The sequence below is a fragment of the Leucoraja erinacea genome, chromosome 8, assembly GCF_028641065.1.
Source record: "Leucoraja erinacea ecotype New England chromosome 8, Leri_hhj_1, whole genome shotgun sequence".
In the NCBI taxonomy this organism is placed as follows: Eukaryota; Metazoa; Chordata; class Chondrichthyes; order Rajiformes; family Rajidae; genus Leucoraja; species Leucoraja erinaceus.
Genome location: NC_073384.1, coordinates 44,770,237 through 44,788,090, shown reverse-complemented (window position 1 = coordinate 44,788,090; position 17,854 = coordinate 44,770,237). Strand labels below are relative to the sequence as shown.

Genomic DNA, 17,854 nt, shown 5'->3' with positions numbered 1-17,854 from the left:
GAGGTGGCTGACCTGGCACTCAGGTGTCAGGAGCCTCCTCTTGAATGTCACAAAAACTAAGGAGCTGATTGTGGACTTTAGAAAGGCTCAACAACCGAGGGAGTACATGCCACTGGAGATAAATGGGACTACTGTGGATAGGGTGAGCAGCTTCTAATACCTGGGAGTCCACATCACACAGAGGATCTGATATGGACAACAAACACTGCCGCACTGGTGAGGAAGGTAAGGCAGCGCCTTTACCACCTCGGGCAGCTGAGGAAATTCAGAGTCTCTCTGAGAATCCTTCAGTCCTTCTACTCTGGGGCTGTAGAAAGCATCTTGTCTGGTAACATCACAATCTGGTTTGGGAACAGCTCTGCCCAGGACAGGAAGGCTCTGCAGAGAGTAGTGCGTTCTGCCGAACGCACTATGGGAACTACACTCACTCCCCTGCAGGACACCAGGAGGTGCAGATCCAGAGCCAGCAAGATAATGAAGGACCCCACCCCAGCAATGGACTGCTCCAGCTGCTATGGTCAGGCAAACGCCTCCGCTGTCATGCTGCGAAAACAGAGAGGATGAGACGGAGTTTCTTCCCACAGGCCATCAAGACTGTAAACTCTTATCTCACCAGGGACTAATTTACTGTTGTGTTGTGTCTTTTTATGTTTCTAAAATGTAAATACTGGGTCCGTTATGTTCTGCTTTGTTGTTTTTGCACTTTGCCACTTTCATTTCACTGCACATCTTGTATGTGTATGTGATAAATAAAGCTGTCTTGACTTGACCAGATAGTGACACAAACCTTACGTTGTCAACAGTGATTGGAATCTGGGAAAGATCAGATAACAAGGTTCCACCACCTAGTTCCCAAAAATGAGAAATATCTTTTGGCTGCAAAACAGATTTCAACACATGGATATTTGAAATACATAAATAAACTTATAATGTAATAACATACACAAAAGATATTTGATTTTAACAAATTGTTTATCAGCGTACTTTATATTCTGGAATTTTTATTTTAGCGAGGTAGTATTAGGGTACTTTGCTGCAAAAGGCAAACTGATAATTCTGCAAATACAGATTTCCCTTGATAGTTGGTTAGATTTTGGCATAGACTCTCGTAGAGCTCCTTATGGAAATGCACCAGAAATATCCGTCAGGTTATTTCATGCAATGTATTATCCTTTTGGTTATATTAGGGTTGAAAATTAAGCCGATGCCCTCCAGTGGCAGAAAATTGATGGCACTCATCAAGTAGACATCATCACAAAAACAGCTACAAATTACTTAATGCTAAATCAAATTATGGGAATACATTTAAAATATAGATTACAACATGTTGCAATTACAATTAAAATCCCCAAATCCACAGACACAGTATGAAATCTCAATAATTGTTCATAACTATAATCAGGATCTGGAACTATTTGAATGGATCTTTCAATTAAAAATCAAATAATAGATGCATTCACCCTCAATCTGCAGCATATCATTTATTACCAGTTTAGATAAATTTAGCTTTTGACTTGGAACAGTTCACTCCTGCAGTGTTAATGCATTGTAATTAAGTTCCGTTGCATTGACCTCATTATGGAGATGATTGGCTACATTCCCAAGACTGTATCACATTCCTACAAACCATACACATCACTTTATTACTGCTCCATACATCTATTTATATTTCTGCATAACAGTTTCCAATGCCTTTGGTACGACAAATAATATATTGCAATGTAGCAACTGAAGCAAAATGGCATCAAAAGTTCAGAGACATGGCAATTATGTTCAATTATTACTGGTCTCTGGCTTGTCAACTTTAAAAGATCTAACTCTCATCAAGGATCATACATGGATGTAACATACATATTGTTTAAATATGTCCATCTATAGTGGGGGGGCTACTGAAGGTTTTAAATCCCACTTGACATGGAAATATTAGACTGGCAAATTGTGAAGGACCAGTTAGGAGGTTTAATATTTGGTAGGTATCGGGATGCAGGGGAATTACAGTATGAATATGATTTAATAAATGTTGTCAAATAGCACATTTAAGATGCTCAATGCTGGTTAACTTGGCACAATTTCTGTTCAAAACTTTTTTATAAAATGTTCTCTTTCTTGGAATCAATTTGTCTTTGACCCAATAACATTATTGCTTACGGTGTTATGTCCTCTTGCTCTTCTTCCAAAAGTATATTCCAAAGCTAACGTTGGCTTTGAAACTTCATCCCTGCCAAAAATAAATTAAATACACATACTATATACTGTATTTTTATAAATTCACAATTATTTATCTTGACTTATCTGGTAGCATAAAAATAAATGAAGTAATCCCAGGTGTATCAGAAAAACACCGTTGGGTTAATATGAGTTGTTTAAATCCACACTCCGAAGACATTCAATTTTCCAGATTTTAAAACCAATAGCCAACACATACCTGTCAAGGAATCTGAGTATAATTGTAGTTTTCCCCTGTAAAACAAAATACAAGAAACACTTATTCTATTTGTACATCTAGGTGTTATCATTAACAACAAATTAACAATGTCCATAATATTTTGGTGTGACTATTGCAAATCTCAGAAACATACAGTAGTTCAGGAATTACTGCTGCTTACCAGACATTAAGTTTTGTTCAAGTCCTTGAGATCAAATATTTTTTTCCTCATCTGACCAATGGCACTTTGAAGGCAATGCTGAAAACCTTCATCAATGTCTGTCTTCGTCAAGAAGCAACTCCCAAAATATGGGAATTGATCCACATTTTTTCAGTGTCTTTCTGAGAGCTTTTACTGTCAAAAGATGGTGTAAGGGACAGGATTTGCATCAGAAACATACAGTAGTTCAGGAATTACTGCTGCTTACAGACATTAAGTTTTGTTCAAGTCCTTGAGATCAAATATTTTTTTCCTCATCTGACCAATGGCACTTCTTTGAAGGCAATGCTGAAAACCTTCATCAATGTCTGTCTTCGTCAAGAAGCAACTCCCAAAATATGGGAATTGATCCACATTTTTTCAGTGTCTTTCTGAGAGCTTTTACTGTCAAAAGATGGTGTAATGTAGGAGGGACAGGATTTGCACTCAACATGTTGAAAACAAAGCTCCTCTACTAACATGAAAATAACTGTGGGGAAACTCATACCCTGATGTTCCCTCAGATGCATTGATAAGCATCTAGTAGGGGGCACGGTGGCGCAGCAGAGGAGTTGCTCCTTGCAGCTCTTGCAGCAGCGGCGACCCGGGTTCGATCCAGACTACGGGTGCTGTCTGTATGGAGTTTGCGCATTCTCCCCGTGACCGGACTCCCCTGCGTGGGTTTTCTCTGAGATTTGATTTTCCTCCCAAAATTCAAAGAAGTACAGATATGTAGGTTAATTAGTGGTAAATATAAAAATTGTCCCTAGTGTGTGTAGGATAGTGTTAATATGCGGGGATCATTAGTCGGCACGGACCCAGTGGGCCGAAGAGTCTGTTTCTGCACTGTATTTCTAAAACTAAAGCTAAAAAAAACTATCCTAGGCAGCTATGAGACCAAAGAAATTATTTGAAACCTTATCAATTCTGATAAAAGGTAATTGATCTGAAAGACGGCTGGAAAACGCTGTCAACTAGTTGGGGTTTCTGTGGTGAATGGCCAATCCGGTGTAGTGTTCACGATAATACATTCTGAATTTCCACGCCTGCACATTGTGGCACAGAAATTGGGAGAAAGCTGGAGATTAGATGGATACATATTGGATCACTCGTTCTGTTCCTGGTGATTAAATCTTTAAAAGGAGCATTTATTGCCAATTTTTCCAGAATTTGATGCATATTTAAGCATTTCATGAATTCAAAAATATTTCCATTTGTTTGACCTGCATCCAAATATTTCGGATCAACCTTGTTCACAGCACCTCACACAGTGATAGAGGGAGCGACTCTGATAGGATTTTGAGAGCAGCACAACCCCCAAAGGATGGTACATTCACAGGGCTGGTCAAAGGGAAAATTGTAAGATAAGGGGCTTGTTAAGCTCATTTCGACTCAGAATATCTTTCTCTCCATTGAAATATTTCTTGCAATGCAGGTTTTTTTAAAGCAAGGATTTCTAGCATCCACAGTATTATGCGATGTAATTATTATTTTAAGCAATTGTTCTTTTTCAATGTCCCTTTCACATATATTTGAATGAGTAAAGAGTGTTTGTGGGCTCAACAAGTTTGTTGTTCTGGTACCATTCAATCTCCCACCAATACACCAACTCATCATTACCAGTAATTTGTCGAATAACTTTGTCAAATTTGAAGATGGTGTTGGAACTGAGTTTGGCTACACAGTCATGGGTATAGAGTGAGTAGCACAACACTCAGCACACAGCCCCGAGGTGCTCGGTGATTGTAAACATGAGAGCTACTGGATTTAGTCCTTTAATTTATGGGTCTAAATGCTGTAAACACAGTGCTTTAGTTTTGAAAATGGTCCAAGCAGCTTACCCCACTCTTGCTTCCCAGGAAAAATACAGATCGTTCCCTTGTTTCCAAGTCTTCTTCATTTTCTTTCTCTTCACTATTTTTAGAAACTTCAGCCACAGCTATGTCCCATAAGGTATCACTGTAGGTAAAAAAAAGACCCACAAAGAAAGAATATTGCTAAGCAAATATAGCAAAATTTTAGAATGTAGAAACAAGGAGCTGCAGATGTTGGTGCTCGAGTAGTTCAGCAGGTCAGACAGCATCTCTGGAGAACAGGGGTAGGTGATGCTGCGGGTCGGGACCAGTTTTCAGCCCGATTGTGGAGGGCGGGCGGAAGGAAGCTGGAAGAATGGAGAGGCAGGACAAAGCCTGGCAAGTGAAAGGTAGATACAGGTTAGGGGAAAGTTTGAGTTGCAGCTGGATGGATAAACCCCAGTGATGAAAAGACAAAAGGTGTGAGATAACGCTAGAAGAGTTGCGAATTATGAAGCCAGAGTAAGAATGTAGATGGAAGCGGTAGGAGAGGGGAGAAATACGTGTGAGTCCAGGTGGTGAATTGGGAGGAGAGTGGGGGAATAAAAGGGGAGAGTGGTGGTGTTTGGTTAGTTACCTAAAATTAGAGAATTCAATAGTCATACTGTTGGGTTGTAAGCTGCCCAAGCGGAATACGAGACGCTGTTCTTCTGGTTTGCGTGTGGCCTCACTCTGGAAGTGGAGGAGGCCCAGGAAAGAAAGATCAGTATGGCAATAGGAAGAGGAGTTAAAATGTTTAGTAACCGGGAGACCCAGTAGGCCTTGACAGACCAGGTGTAATTTCAGCAAAATTTTCAGTCTAAATGTGGTCTCGCCAAAGTATAGGAGGTCACATTGGGAATGCCGGATATCAATGGATGAGGTTAGAGCAGATGCATGTAAATCTGTCTCATCTGGAAGAAGTGCTGGAGTGCATGGAAGAATGCGAGGGAGGAGGAGAAAAGCAATAGGTGTTGTTTCGGGTCAAGACACCTTCATCAGCCCCAAAACCATCACCTGTTCCTTTTGCCCAGAGATGCTGCCTGACCTGCTAGTTACTCCAGCATTTTGTGTGTATCTTCAGTGTAAACAGGTATCTGCAGTTCATTTTGACACTCCTTAAACTAAACAAAGTTGCTCACATTTCTTTCTATGAACCTGAATTTTTGAAAAGAGTATCTGAAACGTTTAGCTCGGGGCAGAAGGATTCATCTGCAAAGAAACTTGCCCTCATACATCATACGTATACATACATATGTAGTGGCCTGGTCAAGGTCAGGAAAAGACCGGACGCCAGGCGGATTCAAAAGAAGCTTTTTAATTCCAACAGTTCAAGAACACACACCGACACTCTTATCTCTACCCCTCGGGAGTCGACCGGTAAACCCCGTGGCAGACCTACGCCCTTGTCCCTCAATCGTCGAGGGGGATGATCCAAGGAGTGGCCTACCCCCCAGGGACCGCCACAGGACCCCCCCCAAGTACCCGAGGTACGAAACGGACAGGACGGCGTACACGACGGCCAGACCGGGTGCACACTACGCTCGGACCCGGAACAGGCGCCTGATCAACAAGTGCAGGGTACGAAGTAACCAAAGGAGGAGGTACCCTAGACAGAGGTCGCCCTCGCTTACGGGGCAGTGCTACCAGCGCCGGCCGATCGATATCGATATGTGCTGGCTTCAACCGCGCAACTGAAACAGTCTCCCGCCGACCCCCCATGTCCAGGACGAACGTCGACGAGCCCTGTTCCAAGACCCGGAAGGGGCCTTCGTACGGCCGCTGTAGAGGTGTCCGATGTGCATCCCTGCGCAGAAAAACAAACTGGCAGTCCTCCAGAGCAGAGGGAACGTGCGGACGGAAGGACCCATGATGAGAAGTGGGCACCGGTGCCAGCTTGCCCACCGTCTGCCGAAGACGTTGCAGAGCTTCTGAAGGCTGCTCCACCTGGCCACGTGCCGGCGGGATGGACTCCCCAGGCACCGTTAATGGAGACCCATACACCAACTCAGCGGAGGAGGAGGCCAAGTCCTCCTTGGGTGCGGTGCGTATCCCCAGCAAAACCCACGGTAGAGCGTCTACTCAGTCTGGGTCAGTGAGCCGCGCCCTTAGGGCACCCTTAAGCTGTCGGTGAAACCGTTCCACTAGGCCGTTTGACTGCGGGTGGTACGCTGTCGTGTGGTGCAGACGAACACCCAGGAGGCGTGCCATGGCCGACCACAGCTCTGACGTGAACTGAGGCCCCCGGTCGGATGTTATGTCCAGTGGAACCCCGAACCGGGCGATCCAGTGCGCCAACAATGCTCGAGCACAGGTAGTTGTGGTGGAATTCTGTAGCGGAATGGCTTCAGGCCACCGCGTGAAGCGGTCCACAACGGTAAATATATACGTCATGCCCTGGGACGACGGCAGCGGCCCCACGATGTCCACGTGAATGTGGTCGAAACGTTTATGAGGAATGGGGAACTCCTGCAATGGCGCGTGCACGTGTCGTTGCACCTTGGCGGTCTGGCATGGGATGCAAGTGCGTGCCCAATGTCCAACCTCCTTCCGCAGCCCGTGCCACATAAAGCGGGAGGCTACTAGGGCCGTTGTTGCCCTGATGGAGGGATGCGCAAGGCCATGGAGCACCTCAAACACCCTGCGCCGCCAGGCGATCGGGACGATGGGTCGCGGAACTCCAGAGGAGACATCGCACAACAGCGTGGTACCCCCAGGACCACAGACAATGTCCTCCAACTGCAGGCCCGAAACTGCTGTACGATAGGCAGCCATCTCCTCGTCGACCAGCTGAGCAGCTGCCAGGTCGGAATAGTTGATCCCCTCACCGACTTGGAGAACCGCGTGGACTGCAGGTCTTGATAAGGCATCGGCCACCCTGTTCAATTTTCCCTCAACGAACCGGATGGAGGTGGTGTACTCGGAAACATACGCCAACTGCCTCTGCTGCTGGGCAGACCATGGGTCTGATACCTTGGCGAACGCGAAGGTTAGTGGCTTGTGGTCCGTGAATGCAGTAAATGGTCTCCCCTCCAGAAAATAGCGGAAATGGCGTACGGCGAGATATAGGGCAAGGAGCTCACGGTCGAAGGCGCTGTAATGACGCTGTGGTCCACTGAGATGCCTGCTGAAGAAGGCAAGTGGCCGCCAGCAACCCTCAATGAGCTGCTCTAACACTGCCCCAACCGCAATCTCCGAAGCATCCACCGTCAAGGCGGCCGTGGCATCCTCTCGTGGGTGGACGAGCATTGTGGCCTCAGCCAGTGCCTGCTTAGCCCTCTCAAATGCCGCTGTTGCTTCCACAGACCAATCAACCTCCCTGCGATGACCAGCAATCAGGTTGAAAAGCGGACGCATGATCGCAGCCGCAGATGGCAGGAAGCGGTGACAGAAAGTGACCATTCCCACGAATTCCTGCAGGCCCCTAACTGTGGTCGGACGGGGGAACCTGCGAATAGCGTCCACCCTGGTCGGCAGAGGCACCACCCCTTGTTCAGTCACGCGGTGGCCGAGGAAGTTGATAGCCGTCACCCCGAAACAGCACTTGGACGCGTTTATAGTTAAACCGAAATCGCTGAGGCGCTGACACAGTTGACGGAGGTGGGTGCAGTGCTCCTGCCGCGAGCGACTGGCCACGAGTATGTCGTCCAGGTACACAAAAACAAAGTCCAATCCGCGGCACACGCAGTCCATAAGCCGCTGAAAGGCCTGCGCGGCGTTCTTCAACCCAAACGGCATCCGCACAAATTCGAAAAGACCAAATGGTGTGATAATGGCCGTCTTCGGGATATCGTCGGGGCGGACTGGAATTTGATTGTACCCTCGCACGAGGTCCACCTTGGAAAATACGGATGCCCCAGCCAGATGGGCATTGAAGTCCTGAATGTGCGGGACCGGATACCTGTCGGCGACGGTCGCATCATTCAGGCGCCGGTAATCGCCACACGGGCGCCAGCCCCCGTCCTTCTTAGGGACCATGTGGAGCGGTGAGGCCCATGGGCTATCGGAGGGACGCACGATGCCCATCGCCTCCATCTGGCGGAACTCCTCCCGAGCTAGACGGAGCTTGTCTGGGGCGAGACGACGTGCCCGGGCGTGCACAGGCGCGCCAGTAGTGGGGATATGGTGCTCCACCCCGTGCTTCGGAGTGGAGGAGTGGAAGTGGGGTTCGAGAATGCCGGGAAAATCTGCCAGGATACGCGCGAAAGTCGCATCCACGGATGACAGGGGGCCATCAGGGCGTACTACAGGATCACCAGTACGGAGGAAGACTGGCTCCAGCGTGACAGAGTGCATCAGGCGCCGCCGCTTGACATCCACGAGCAGTGAATGGGCTCTAAGGAAGTCTGCGCCCAGCAGAGGCTGGGAAACGTCTGCAATGACGAACCTCCACGAAAACGAGTTGCGGCCAAAGTTGAGGGGAATGGTGAGAAACCCGTAGGTGCGAATAGCACTCCCGTTTGCCGCGGTGAGGAGGGGGCCTTGTTTGCCCGCCCGGATGTCAGTGATGGAGGGAGGCAGAACACTCACTTCCGCACCAGTGTCGACGAGGAAACGTCCCCCACTGCGGCGATCCCAAGCGAAAACACGATGAATCGTGCCGGCCGCCGAAGAAATCGCTGACGACCGGCCCTTTAGTTTCCCGAGAACGAACAGGGTGGGCGACAAAGCTGGCTGCAGCTCCCCAGCGGTGATGATAATAACACCAACCAGCTTTGCTGGCATCTGGTTGAACTGCAGGCTGGTTTGAGCGCCAGCGACCTCCGCTGGCGTCTGGTGAAACTGCAAGCCGATTTGGCTGGTTTGAACGCCAGCGACCTCTGCTGGCATTGGTTTGAACTGCAGGCTGGCCGTGCTGAAAGGACGTGCCTGCTGCTGAATGCGTAATGGCCGCCGGATTTTGCCGCGGGGGCCGACGGGGAGCAGTGGAGACGCGGTGGATAGCGGTCCCGACCTGCTCTGAGTCTCCAAACGCCTCGGGAAGGACGTCCACTGCTTCCAGGTTGCGATGGCGAGAATTCCACAGCTCGTCGGCATGTTCACCCCGCGCCAGCATGTCGGTAAACGGATCCCTGGCGAGCTGCATGCGAATGTCGGGAGGCAGCTGCTGCAGGTAGGCATATTTAAAGAGAAAGCACGGCTCATGGTCCCCCATTAGGGTGAGCATGTCTTCCAGGAGGGCAGGCGGCTGGCGGTCGCCCAGGCCGTCCATTCTGAAAATGCGAGCTGCCCGCTGGGCATCACCCAGGCCAAACCTCCTGATGAGAAATGCTTTAAGGCCAGTATATTTGTTTGCTACCGGGGGGGCCCTGAGGAAAGGCTTAACCCGCCTCGCGGTCAGTTGGTCAAGCGAGCCAACCACGTAAAAGTACTTAGTCTCATCCTGCGTGATACCTCGCACAGCAAACTGGGCCTCTGCCTGCTGGAACCAGGTTTCGGGTTCTTCAGTCCATAGAGTTGGGAGCTTCAGCGCAACAGCGTTATTATCCATCACGACGCGTGATGAACGAAGTCGGGGTCACCAGTGTAGTGGCCTGGTCAAGGTCAGGAAAAGACCGGACGCCAGGCGGATTCAAAAGAAGCTTTTTAATTCCAACAGTTCAAGAACACACACCGACACTCTTATCTCTACCCCTCGGGAGTCGACCGGTAAACCCCGTGGCAGACCTACGCCCCTGTCCCTCAATCGTCGAGGGGGATGATCCAAGGAGTGGCCTACCCCCCAGGGACCGCCACACATACATACATAGGTATACATCATACATACATCATAAATCCCCCCCTCCCTCCTTTTTAGTCAGTTTTCCTGACTGCTGACCTTTGCAAATTCTAGCCAGTTCACAGGCAAGGAAACAAAGCAAAACACAAGAGAGTGTGAACACTGTCACAGACTCTGTCCATTACAAAAGCAAAGCAAGTTTTTCTCTTGAGGTTTAGTTTAGTTTAGTATAGATATACAGGGCGGAAGCAGGTCTTTCGGCCCAGCAAGCCCGTGCCGTCCAGCGATCCCCGCACACTAACACTATCCTACACACGCTAGAGACAATTTACAGTTACACCAAGCCAATTAACCTACAAACCTGTACGTCTTTGGAGTGTGGGAGGAAACTGGAGCTCCCGGGGAAAATATACAAACCACAGTCACGGGGAGAACATACAAACCCCGTACAGACAGCACCGGTAGTCAAGATTGAACCCGCATCTCTGGAGCTGTAAGGCAGCAACTCCACCGCTGGCCACAGTGCAGTGCCAGTATTTTGGATTTCACATCATCAGCTGTCTGAGATCAGCACTGATATGAATATTTCGTTTATTTTGTCACGTAAACCGAGGTACAGTGAGAAGTTTTTGTTTGTTCCGTGCTTTACCAGTCAGCAGATTGATACAAATACATTGATAGATGCTCCTGAACATATCATCAGTGATGTAACCTGGGGTCATTGGGTGTTTCGGTTCTTTCAACATCAGACACCCTCACCCAGGCGACCCAGCCGTGGTTGATCAGACCACGACTTGTGTTCAGGTGGCATTCGCTCCTCCCCATGGACCTCCTCTCCCGATCCAGAGCTATCTCGAGGCCTTCTCCGCTGCCTCTGTGGTGTTCTTGATGGCCTTTCTCCTCGCCACTCCGTTTATGCCCAGTGCATATAACCATATAAGGCTTTGTAGAGCGATTGGCTTTGTAGAGCGATTGCCCTGCAAAACCTCTGCAGCCAACCTCGATGGGCATACACCTTGCCTTCCAGCCCTGCTTGCGGCAGTCTATGACCAGCTCTTCATACTTGGCCATCTTCCTCTCGTGGGCCTCCTCCAGACGGTCCTCCCACGGCACAGTCAGTTCCAACAAGACGATGTTTTTGGTCGCCTCTGAGACCAGGAGGATATCTGGCCTCAGGGTGGTCGTGGCAATGTGCTGTGGGAACTTCAGCTGTTTCACCAGGTCTACGGAAAGCTGCCAGTCCTACGCAGTTGCCAGGATTCCTGACGGATTCCTGGCTGCTGTGGTTCTTGGCAGCTGCACTCCGGCCTTCACGAAGACGATCATCTGGGTGGTGGGGCGTTCTCGTCTACAGCTGCTGATTCCCATGCTGATGGCTTCTGCAATGGGTTTAAGAACCTGGTCGTGACGCCATGTGTACCGTCCCTGCCCAAGAGCCTTTGGGCAACAGCTCAGGATGTGCTCCAGCATCCCCTTGCCTGAGCATTGCGGGCAATCTGGAGATTCCGCTTTGCCCCGGATGAAGAGGTTCGATGGGCTGGGCAGGACATCATACACTGCCTGGACCAGGAACTTGATGCACTGTGGTTCAGCCTGCCAGAGCTCAGTATGTAACTTTGCTCCCTGCTGCCTCAATCCAACTGGTAGACCTCTCCTCCTCCACCACTGCCCTCACTTCCTCCTGGACCAGCCTGCGCCTCTCCTTCCCCTTGTCAAACTGGGGAGATGGGAAGATTCCCAGGCCAGCTCTTCCCCGAGTCACTGCTCCCACCAGGACTCTGTGGCGTATCCGGGACTCTGCTTGCAGCACGGCTTCGCCGGCTCTCCACTTCCTCCCAGTTTTCACCTCCACCCCTGCTTGAGCCACCTTGGGGTCGCTGGAGTCCCTGTACAGCATCACCTCTCTGGCCCGAGTTGCCATGAACTCCTCCTCCAGGGACTTCAGGGGCAGCTGGAGCTTGGTGTTATTTCCGTAAAGGGCGATGCTGCTAAGGCTCCTGGGCAGTCCCAGCCACCTTCTGAGAAAGCTGCTGACTTTCCTCTCCAATCTCTCTACGATGGATATTGGGACTTCGTAGACAAGCAGTGGCCAGAGTATCCTTGCCAGAGTATCCTTGGCAGGATACCACGCTGGTAAATCCATGCCTTGAACTTGCCGGAAGCCCCGACCGGTCCACTGCTCTCAACCAACTCTCCAGCTCCTGACAGGTTGCCTGGACAGATGCTGTATCCTTCAGGCTGCTGTTAAACACCTTGCAAAGACCACTGGCCTTTCGGAGACAGTTGGGATTGGTGTCCTTTCGATGTTGAAGCGGAATCTGGCCATGACATTGCCATTCTTCAGCACCAGTGACCTTGATTATCCTGGCTTAAACCTCATCCTTGCCTGATGAAGCCGAATTTTAGTTAAAAATATTAAATTGGTTTCTGGGTTAGCTTACAGCTTATATTTAGTGTCAAATTAGGCTTTCCTCAGGTTGGGGGGTGTGAGAGATAACATTGTCTGGAGCTGGAGAGAAACCTTTGAAGTAGAGATCAAATAACCAATGTTTATGGGGAAGCAGGCAATAAAGGAAGAGAGAAATAAACAGTTGCATCTTTGTAAACAAGTGACCTATGTTTATGAGGGACCAAATGACAGAGGAAGCAGCGACCAGAGCAAGGGTGGTCTATTTGGAGATAAAACAAATGGACAATGTTTTTAGTATATCTTGTACCATGTAAAAAAAGGGTTTGATGTGATGCATTCTGTGGAAACCTTTTCCAGTACTTCTGACCATGACTAATGTCTGTGGAATGTGATAAGGGGACAAAAAAACCTATTTAAAGCAATGTAATTCTGTTGTTCAGAGAAGAGGACTGGGGACAGTCAAGTGTCTGTGTTGGTCACTTGACTGGAGTCTCCCTCCCTTCCATCGGCCGATGTTAAGTAAAGTTTTGAACTGGTCTACCAAAACAGTTTGTGTGGTGTCTGTTTATTAAGAAGCGAACCTGGTTTAGTAGTTAAGATAAGTAGCTTTTTCATGCCCATCCAATCAGCTTCTCCAACCCCTGCAGGATCCACCTGCCTCCTGGCACTGACTCAGTGGTGACAGTCAGGTCGTCCATGAAGGCTCTGATTGGTGGTTGGCGCATTCCTGACTTGGTCCGAGGGCCCCGGCACTCTGGCTCAGCAGACTTGACGATCATGTTCATCGCCAAGGCAAAAAGGATCACAGAGATGGTACAGCCTGTGATGATCCCAACCTCCAGTCTGTTCTCTTGTTCTCCCTGGCTTCTCTGATGAGCTGGGTCACCACTCCCGCGTGCTCTAGACACCCCGGCACTCCAGATAAGCCTCCCTTTTGCACTGAGCTGTCGATGTGGCCATTGCTGGAGAGGATGTTGGTCAGCCGCCTCGCCACTATGCTGAAGAAAATCTTGCCTTCCGCTTAGCAAGGAGATGATTCTGAACTGATTGATCTTCTTGGAATCTTCCTCCTTTGGGATCCAGACTCCTTCAGCGAATCGCCACTGCTGCACCACTTCTCCTCTCCTCCAGATGACTTTCAGGATCTTCCACAGCCGTTTCAGTAACAAGGGGCAGTTCTTGTAGACCCTGTAGGGGACTCCACTCGGGCCAGGGGCTGCGCCAGCTCTTGCTCTCTTCACAACGTCCTGGACCTCTTTCAGGAATGGCTCTCTACTATCAAACTCCCTGATGGGTGGAGGTGGTTTTATCAGGATGTTGTACTGGCCCAGCTCCTGCTGCCTGACGGGGTCACTGTAGGTCGTCTGGATGTGCCGGTCGATCTCCTCCTTAGAGCAAGCCAAACTCCCACTGTGCTTCTGCCCGAGTAGTTGTTTGGTGAAGCCGAAGGGGTTGGCTATGAAGGATGCTCGCTTCCTGGCTCTTTCCTTCCAGTGTCTTCGGTGCCACTCAGCTCTACGGTGGGACATCAACTTCTTCCTCAGGATGGTTCGCAGCTCAGCCAAGGGGGGACGTTGCTCTTCGCTGGCCTCTTTATGCTTCTTGAGGGACTTTAACTCCTTGTGGATCTTTGTTGCTCGTTGGTTCATGGTGAAAGGCGTTCTGGCCGGCTTCTTCTCAACTTCTCCAAACCTTTCCACAGCTAGACTGATGATGATTGTCGTCATCGTCCACAGCCTTTGGTCCACGTCTCCCTTCGCAGTTGCTTCTAGCACCTTGTCGACGTCCTCGTCGAACTGATGCCAGACTGCTGTCTTGCAGGCCATTTGACTCGAACCTTCTCCGGAGAACTGTTCCGAGGGACTACTTGCGCCACTTGGGCTCTATGGGGTGATTCCGGGCCCGGCTCCTCCTGCGTCTCACCAGATAAAATACCTGTGCGTTGTGACACTCCCTGTCCCTCCAGACACTTCATCCGGGTCTATACATGATTAGAATCAGGCCGTCCACAGTGCACAGATACAAGATGTATAGTTTAGTTTAGCTTATTGTCACGGAATCAAGGGATATGTAGAGAAGGAAGGCAAAGGTTACTGATTGTGGATGATCAGGCATGATCACAATGAATGGCGGTGCTGGCTCAAAGGGCCAAATGGCCTCCCCCTGCATCTATTTTCTATGTTTCTATGTTTCTATGTAAATGAACTCTTGCAATGCAGCTTTCCCCACACTGCATGGTTCATTCTTTTTGCCAATGTTTCTCAGATCCCCGGTGAGTGCTTTTTTCTCCTTCACTGAAAATCTTCAATTAAGATCTGACTAATCTTCAGCGTTTAACTTCTGGCACTCAGGCCAAACCCACGAGTTACTCACAAGTCACTATGGTAAACTCACGGGCTACTATGGTATTACAACGAGTTTAAAAGTTTCAAATTTCAAATTCAAGAGTACATTTGACTCGTGGAAATCTTTCAACATGATGAAACATTTTCAGGAGTTACAAGTTTCCCGAGTACCTGCCGTTAGCGTTACGAGTCGCTAAGTAACGTCCACGAGTTCCGACGTTCCCGTTACGTTAATTCTACGTGATTACCACGAGTTTGATTTGTTTTTAACTCGGGATTACTCGTGAGTGGACTCGCACCATGAGACAGGGGTTTATGTCAGGATCAAAACCAGTTGGTTGGAGCTGTACAGTTACAGCACCTCCTGCAGCACTTTATGCCGTAAACACAAGTGAAATAATCAAGGTACATTTCCACTGGTTAGTAAAGAGTATAAACGCAGAATTAATGCCTGGCGTCCTGAACTTTATGTACCCTACAACTGATTACAGGGCGGATATGTGATTACACTCTAGCATTACTGCCCGTAAAGGAGTTCAATCTAAAGTGTTATTATAAATGCAGGTAGTTAAGTTTATTAGACTAGCTATCAGATTATAGCTGTAGTAGTGGATTGAACGAACAATAGATTTCACACATCCGTGGTGCGTCTGAAGTACTCTGCTCAGGCCGCTACTTCTAACCGCTTGACAGCAACGTAAACTAGTCACCTCAACCGGGGCATCGTCCCCACAGAAACAACCGCTTGCTGCTCCTCCACCCGCGCCTTACGCGACCTCCACCGGCCCAGGCCCCGTTGCCATGGACACTGCGGCTGGCGATGCGTCAGTGGGTACGTCCACACGTCACGCGCAAGCCGCGAAAGGACCTCTGGGAATTGTAGGAAGAACTGCAGATGCAAGACAGACACAACATTCTGGAGTAACTCAGCGGGCCAGGCAGCATCTCTGGAGAGGAGGAATGGGTGATGTTTCGAGTCGAGACCCGCTGAGCTAAGCCAGGTTTTTGTCTATCTTCGGGGATTTATTGTGGGACATCCAAGCCAACAGATCTCATTGCAATAAGTGGGAGGGAACCACTATTTTTTTTAATGCAGGATCCAACAACTATACAGTGCATGAAACATTTAAAAAGCCCTGCACACGTTATAAATCTGAAATAAAAAATAAATAAAATACTGGAAACACTCAGTAAGTTTGCGGAAAGAGAAAAAAAAGAGTCTGAAGAAGGGTCTCGACCCGAAACGTCACACATTCCTTTTCTCCAGAGATGTTGCCTGACCCGCTGAGTTGCTCCAGCTTTTTGTGTCTATCTTCGATGTAAACCAGCATCTGCAATTCCTTCTTACACAAAAAGAGTCGAAGACCATTTGGCAGAACTAAAGGTCTGGAGGCAAAATAAAAAATCAGTTGCTGGAATCTTGAGCTCAAGGTTCTTTCACCAGAAACACCTGTGTCTACCTGCATTGTTCCAATTAGGTTGAATGCAAGCTTGAAGAACAACATCTCAACTTCACGTAGAAACATAGATCAGCAGATGCTGGTTTATTACAAATTTCGACACAAAGTGCTGGAATAACGCAGAAAAAGGATGGGTAACGTTTCAGGTTGGGATTCTTACTTCGACTGAGTCCCGACCCGAATCGTCACCGCGATTCGTCACCCTTTTCTCGAGAGATGCTGCCAGACCCGCTGAGTTACTCCAACACTTTGTGTCTATCTCTAACATCTCAACTTCATTTGAGTGTGGTGAAAAGAAAACAGAATTCAACAATTTTAGATTGTTTCCCATATTCTATTTACATCGGAACTAACCATTGCTGCTATAACATTATCCATCAGTAATATTAACTCCCCACTTATGCAGCCTTCGACAGACATTTCCAGTGTCATTCTCGATTTGCAACATTTGCTCTGAACTGCAATCTGCAGCTTTAACCTCTCTCTCTCTCTCTCTCTCTCTCTCTCTCTCTCTCTCTCTGCACAGGTTGATGGATTAATGGAATCTGATGCGAGTTAGGAAACATGCATTCGAATGTTGGATGGCAATAAGTGTACGAAAGGTTTAAAGGGGAAGGTCAGGATTACTTTAGAAAATCTGAATTGAGAGATAACAAAGGCACTGAAGAGTTTTTCTGCTAAACATAATGCTAAACATAAACGGAGGGAGTGGTGGAGTTTGGTAATGTTAGAGAAGGAAACTAATGTAATGATTGTACAGAATAGGTTAGAAACAACAACCTATGCACAGAATGCACAGAACAAAGGGCAACATATTGTTGTGATGATGATTTCACAATAATATATTAACAGCAAAGATTACTGTAAGGTTATTTTATACTTTGTATTTGTCATGGAAAATTTAAGCCAAGTACTGAAAAGTGAGCTGTGAATTAGTTGAAAGTAACTTTTAAGTATAAAGTCTAATTGTCTTCTTAAAACTTTTATTTTTGAACAATATTTTCTGATTAAAACATATGAATAAAACAATACTTTGTGATAAGACTCAGCTGCCGTTTCTGGAGTCTAAATCAAGGTGCTGGTGATATCAAGCCTGTCAGAATACATCTGTAGAGGGATGTCATCTGTCCATTCCTTCCACAGATGCTATCTGACACTGAGTTCCTCCAGGACAATATTCCAGCAGTTGCAGTCTCTTGTGCCTGCTGTCTTTTCTCCTGGGGTTGAAATACACAGAACTACAACTCCCAGCGCTCAGCGGGAACATGTAGACGCAGGGTCTGTTTTGCATGTTACAGTTTCTTTTTCGGTGGTTCGGTTCGGCTTGCAATGGCCTCCAGGATATCATTTTCACAGTACAAATTGGAGGCGGAAATAGAAAAATGTAGGGGAGAATGTCAATGGGACAGAATCCAAAATCTTGTGAAGCAACTTTCTCCAAAAGCTTCAGAAAATGGTCAGTAA

The 17,854-nt window shown here is 48.1% G+C and overlaps 2 protein-coding genes across 3 annotated transcripts in view; one reads left to right on the top strand and one right to left on the bottom strand.

Moving 5' to 3' along the window:
* Positions 1 to 15,792, bottom strand: part of dync2li1 (dynein, cytoplasmic 2, light intermediate chain 1) — a 33,552-nt gene extending 17,760 nt beyond the window's left edge. Inside the window, exons 1-5 of the mRNA XM_055639616.1 lie at positions 15,641 to 15,792; positions 4,466 to 4,583; positions 2,426 to 2,460; positions 2,149 to 2,218; positions 788 to 876 (exon numbers count right to left, since the gene is read on the bottom strand). Coding sequence (XP_055495591.1) covers positions 788 to 876; positions 2,149 to 2,218; positions 2,426 to 2,460; positions 4,466 to 4,583; positions 15,641 to 15,654 — 326 coding nt within the window. The 5' untranslated portion in view covers positions 15,655 to 15,792. The remainder of the gene's footprint in view (positions 1 to 787; positions 877 to 2,148; positions 2,219 to 2,425; positions 2,461 to 4,465; positions 4,584 to 15,640) is intronic.
* Positions 15,793 to 17,649: 1,857 nt separating this feature from the next.
* LOC129699642 (tetratricopeptide repeat protein 7A-like) overlaps positions 17,650 to 17,854 on the top strand; it is a 199,024-nt gene continuing 198,819 nt past the window's right edge. Inside the window, exon 1 of one of the 2 annotated variants that reach the window (XM_055639614.1) lies at positions 17,650 to 17,846. In XM_055639614.1, coding sequence (XP_055495589.1) covers positions 17,720 to 17,846 — 127 coding nt within the window. In that variant the 5' untranslated portion in view covers positions 17,650 to 17,719. The remainder of the gene's footprint in view (positions 17,847 to 17,854) is intronic. The other variant, XM_055639613.1, reaches the window with a different exon arrangement.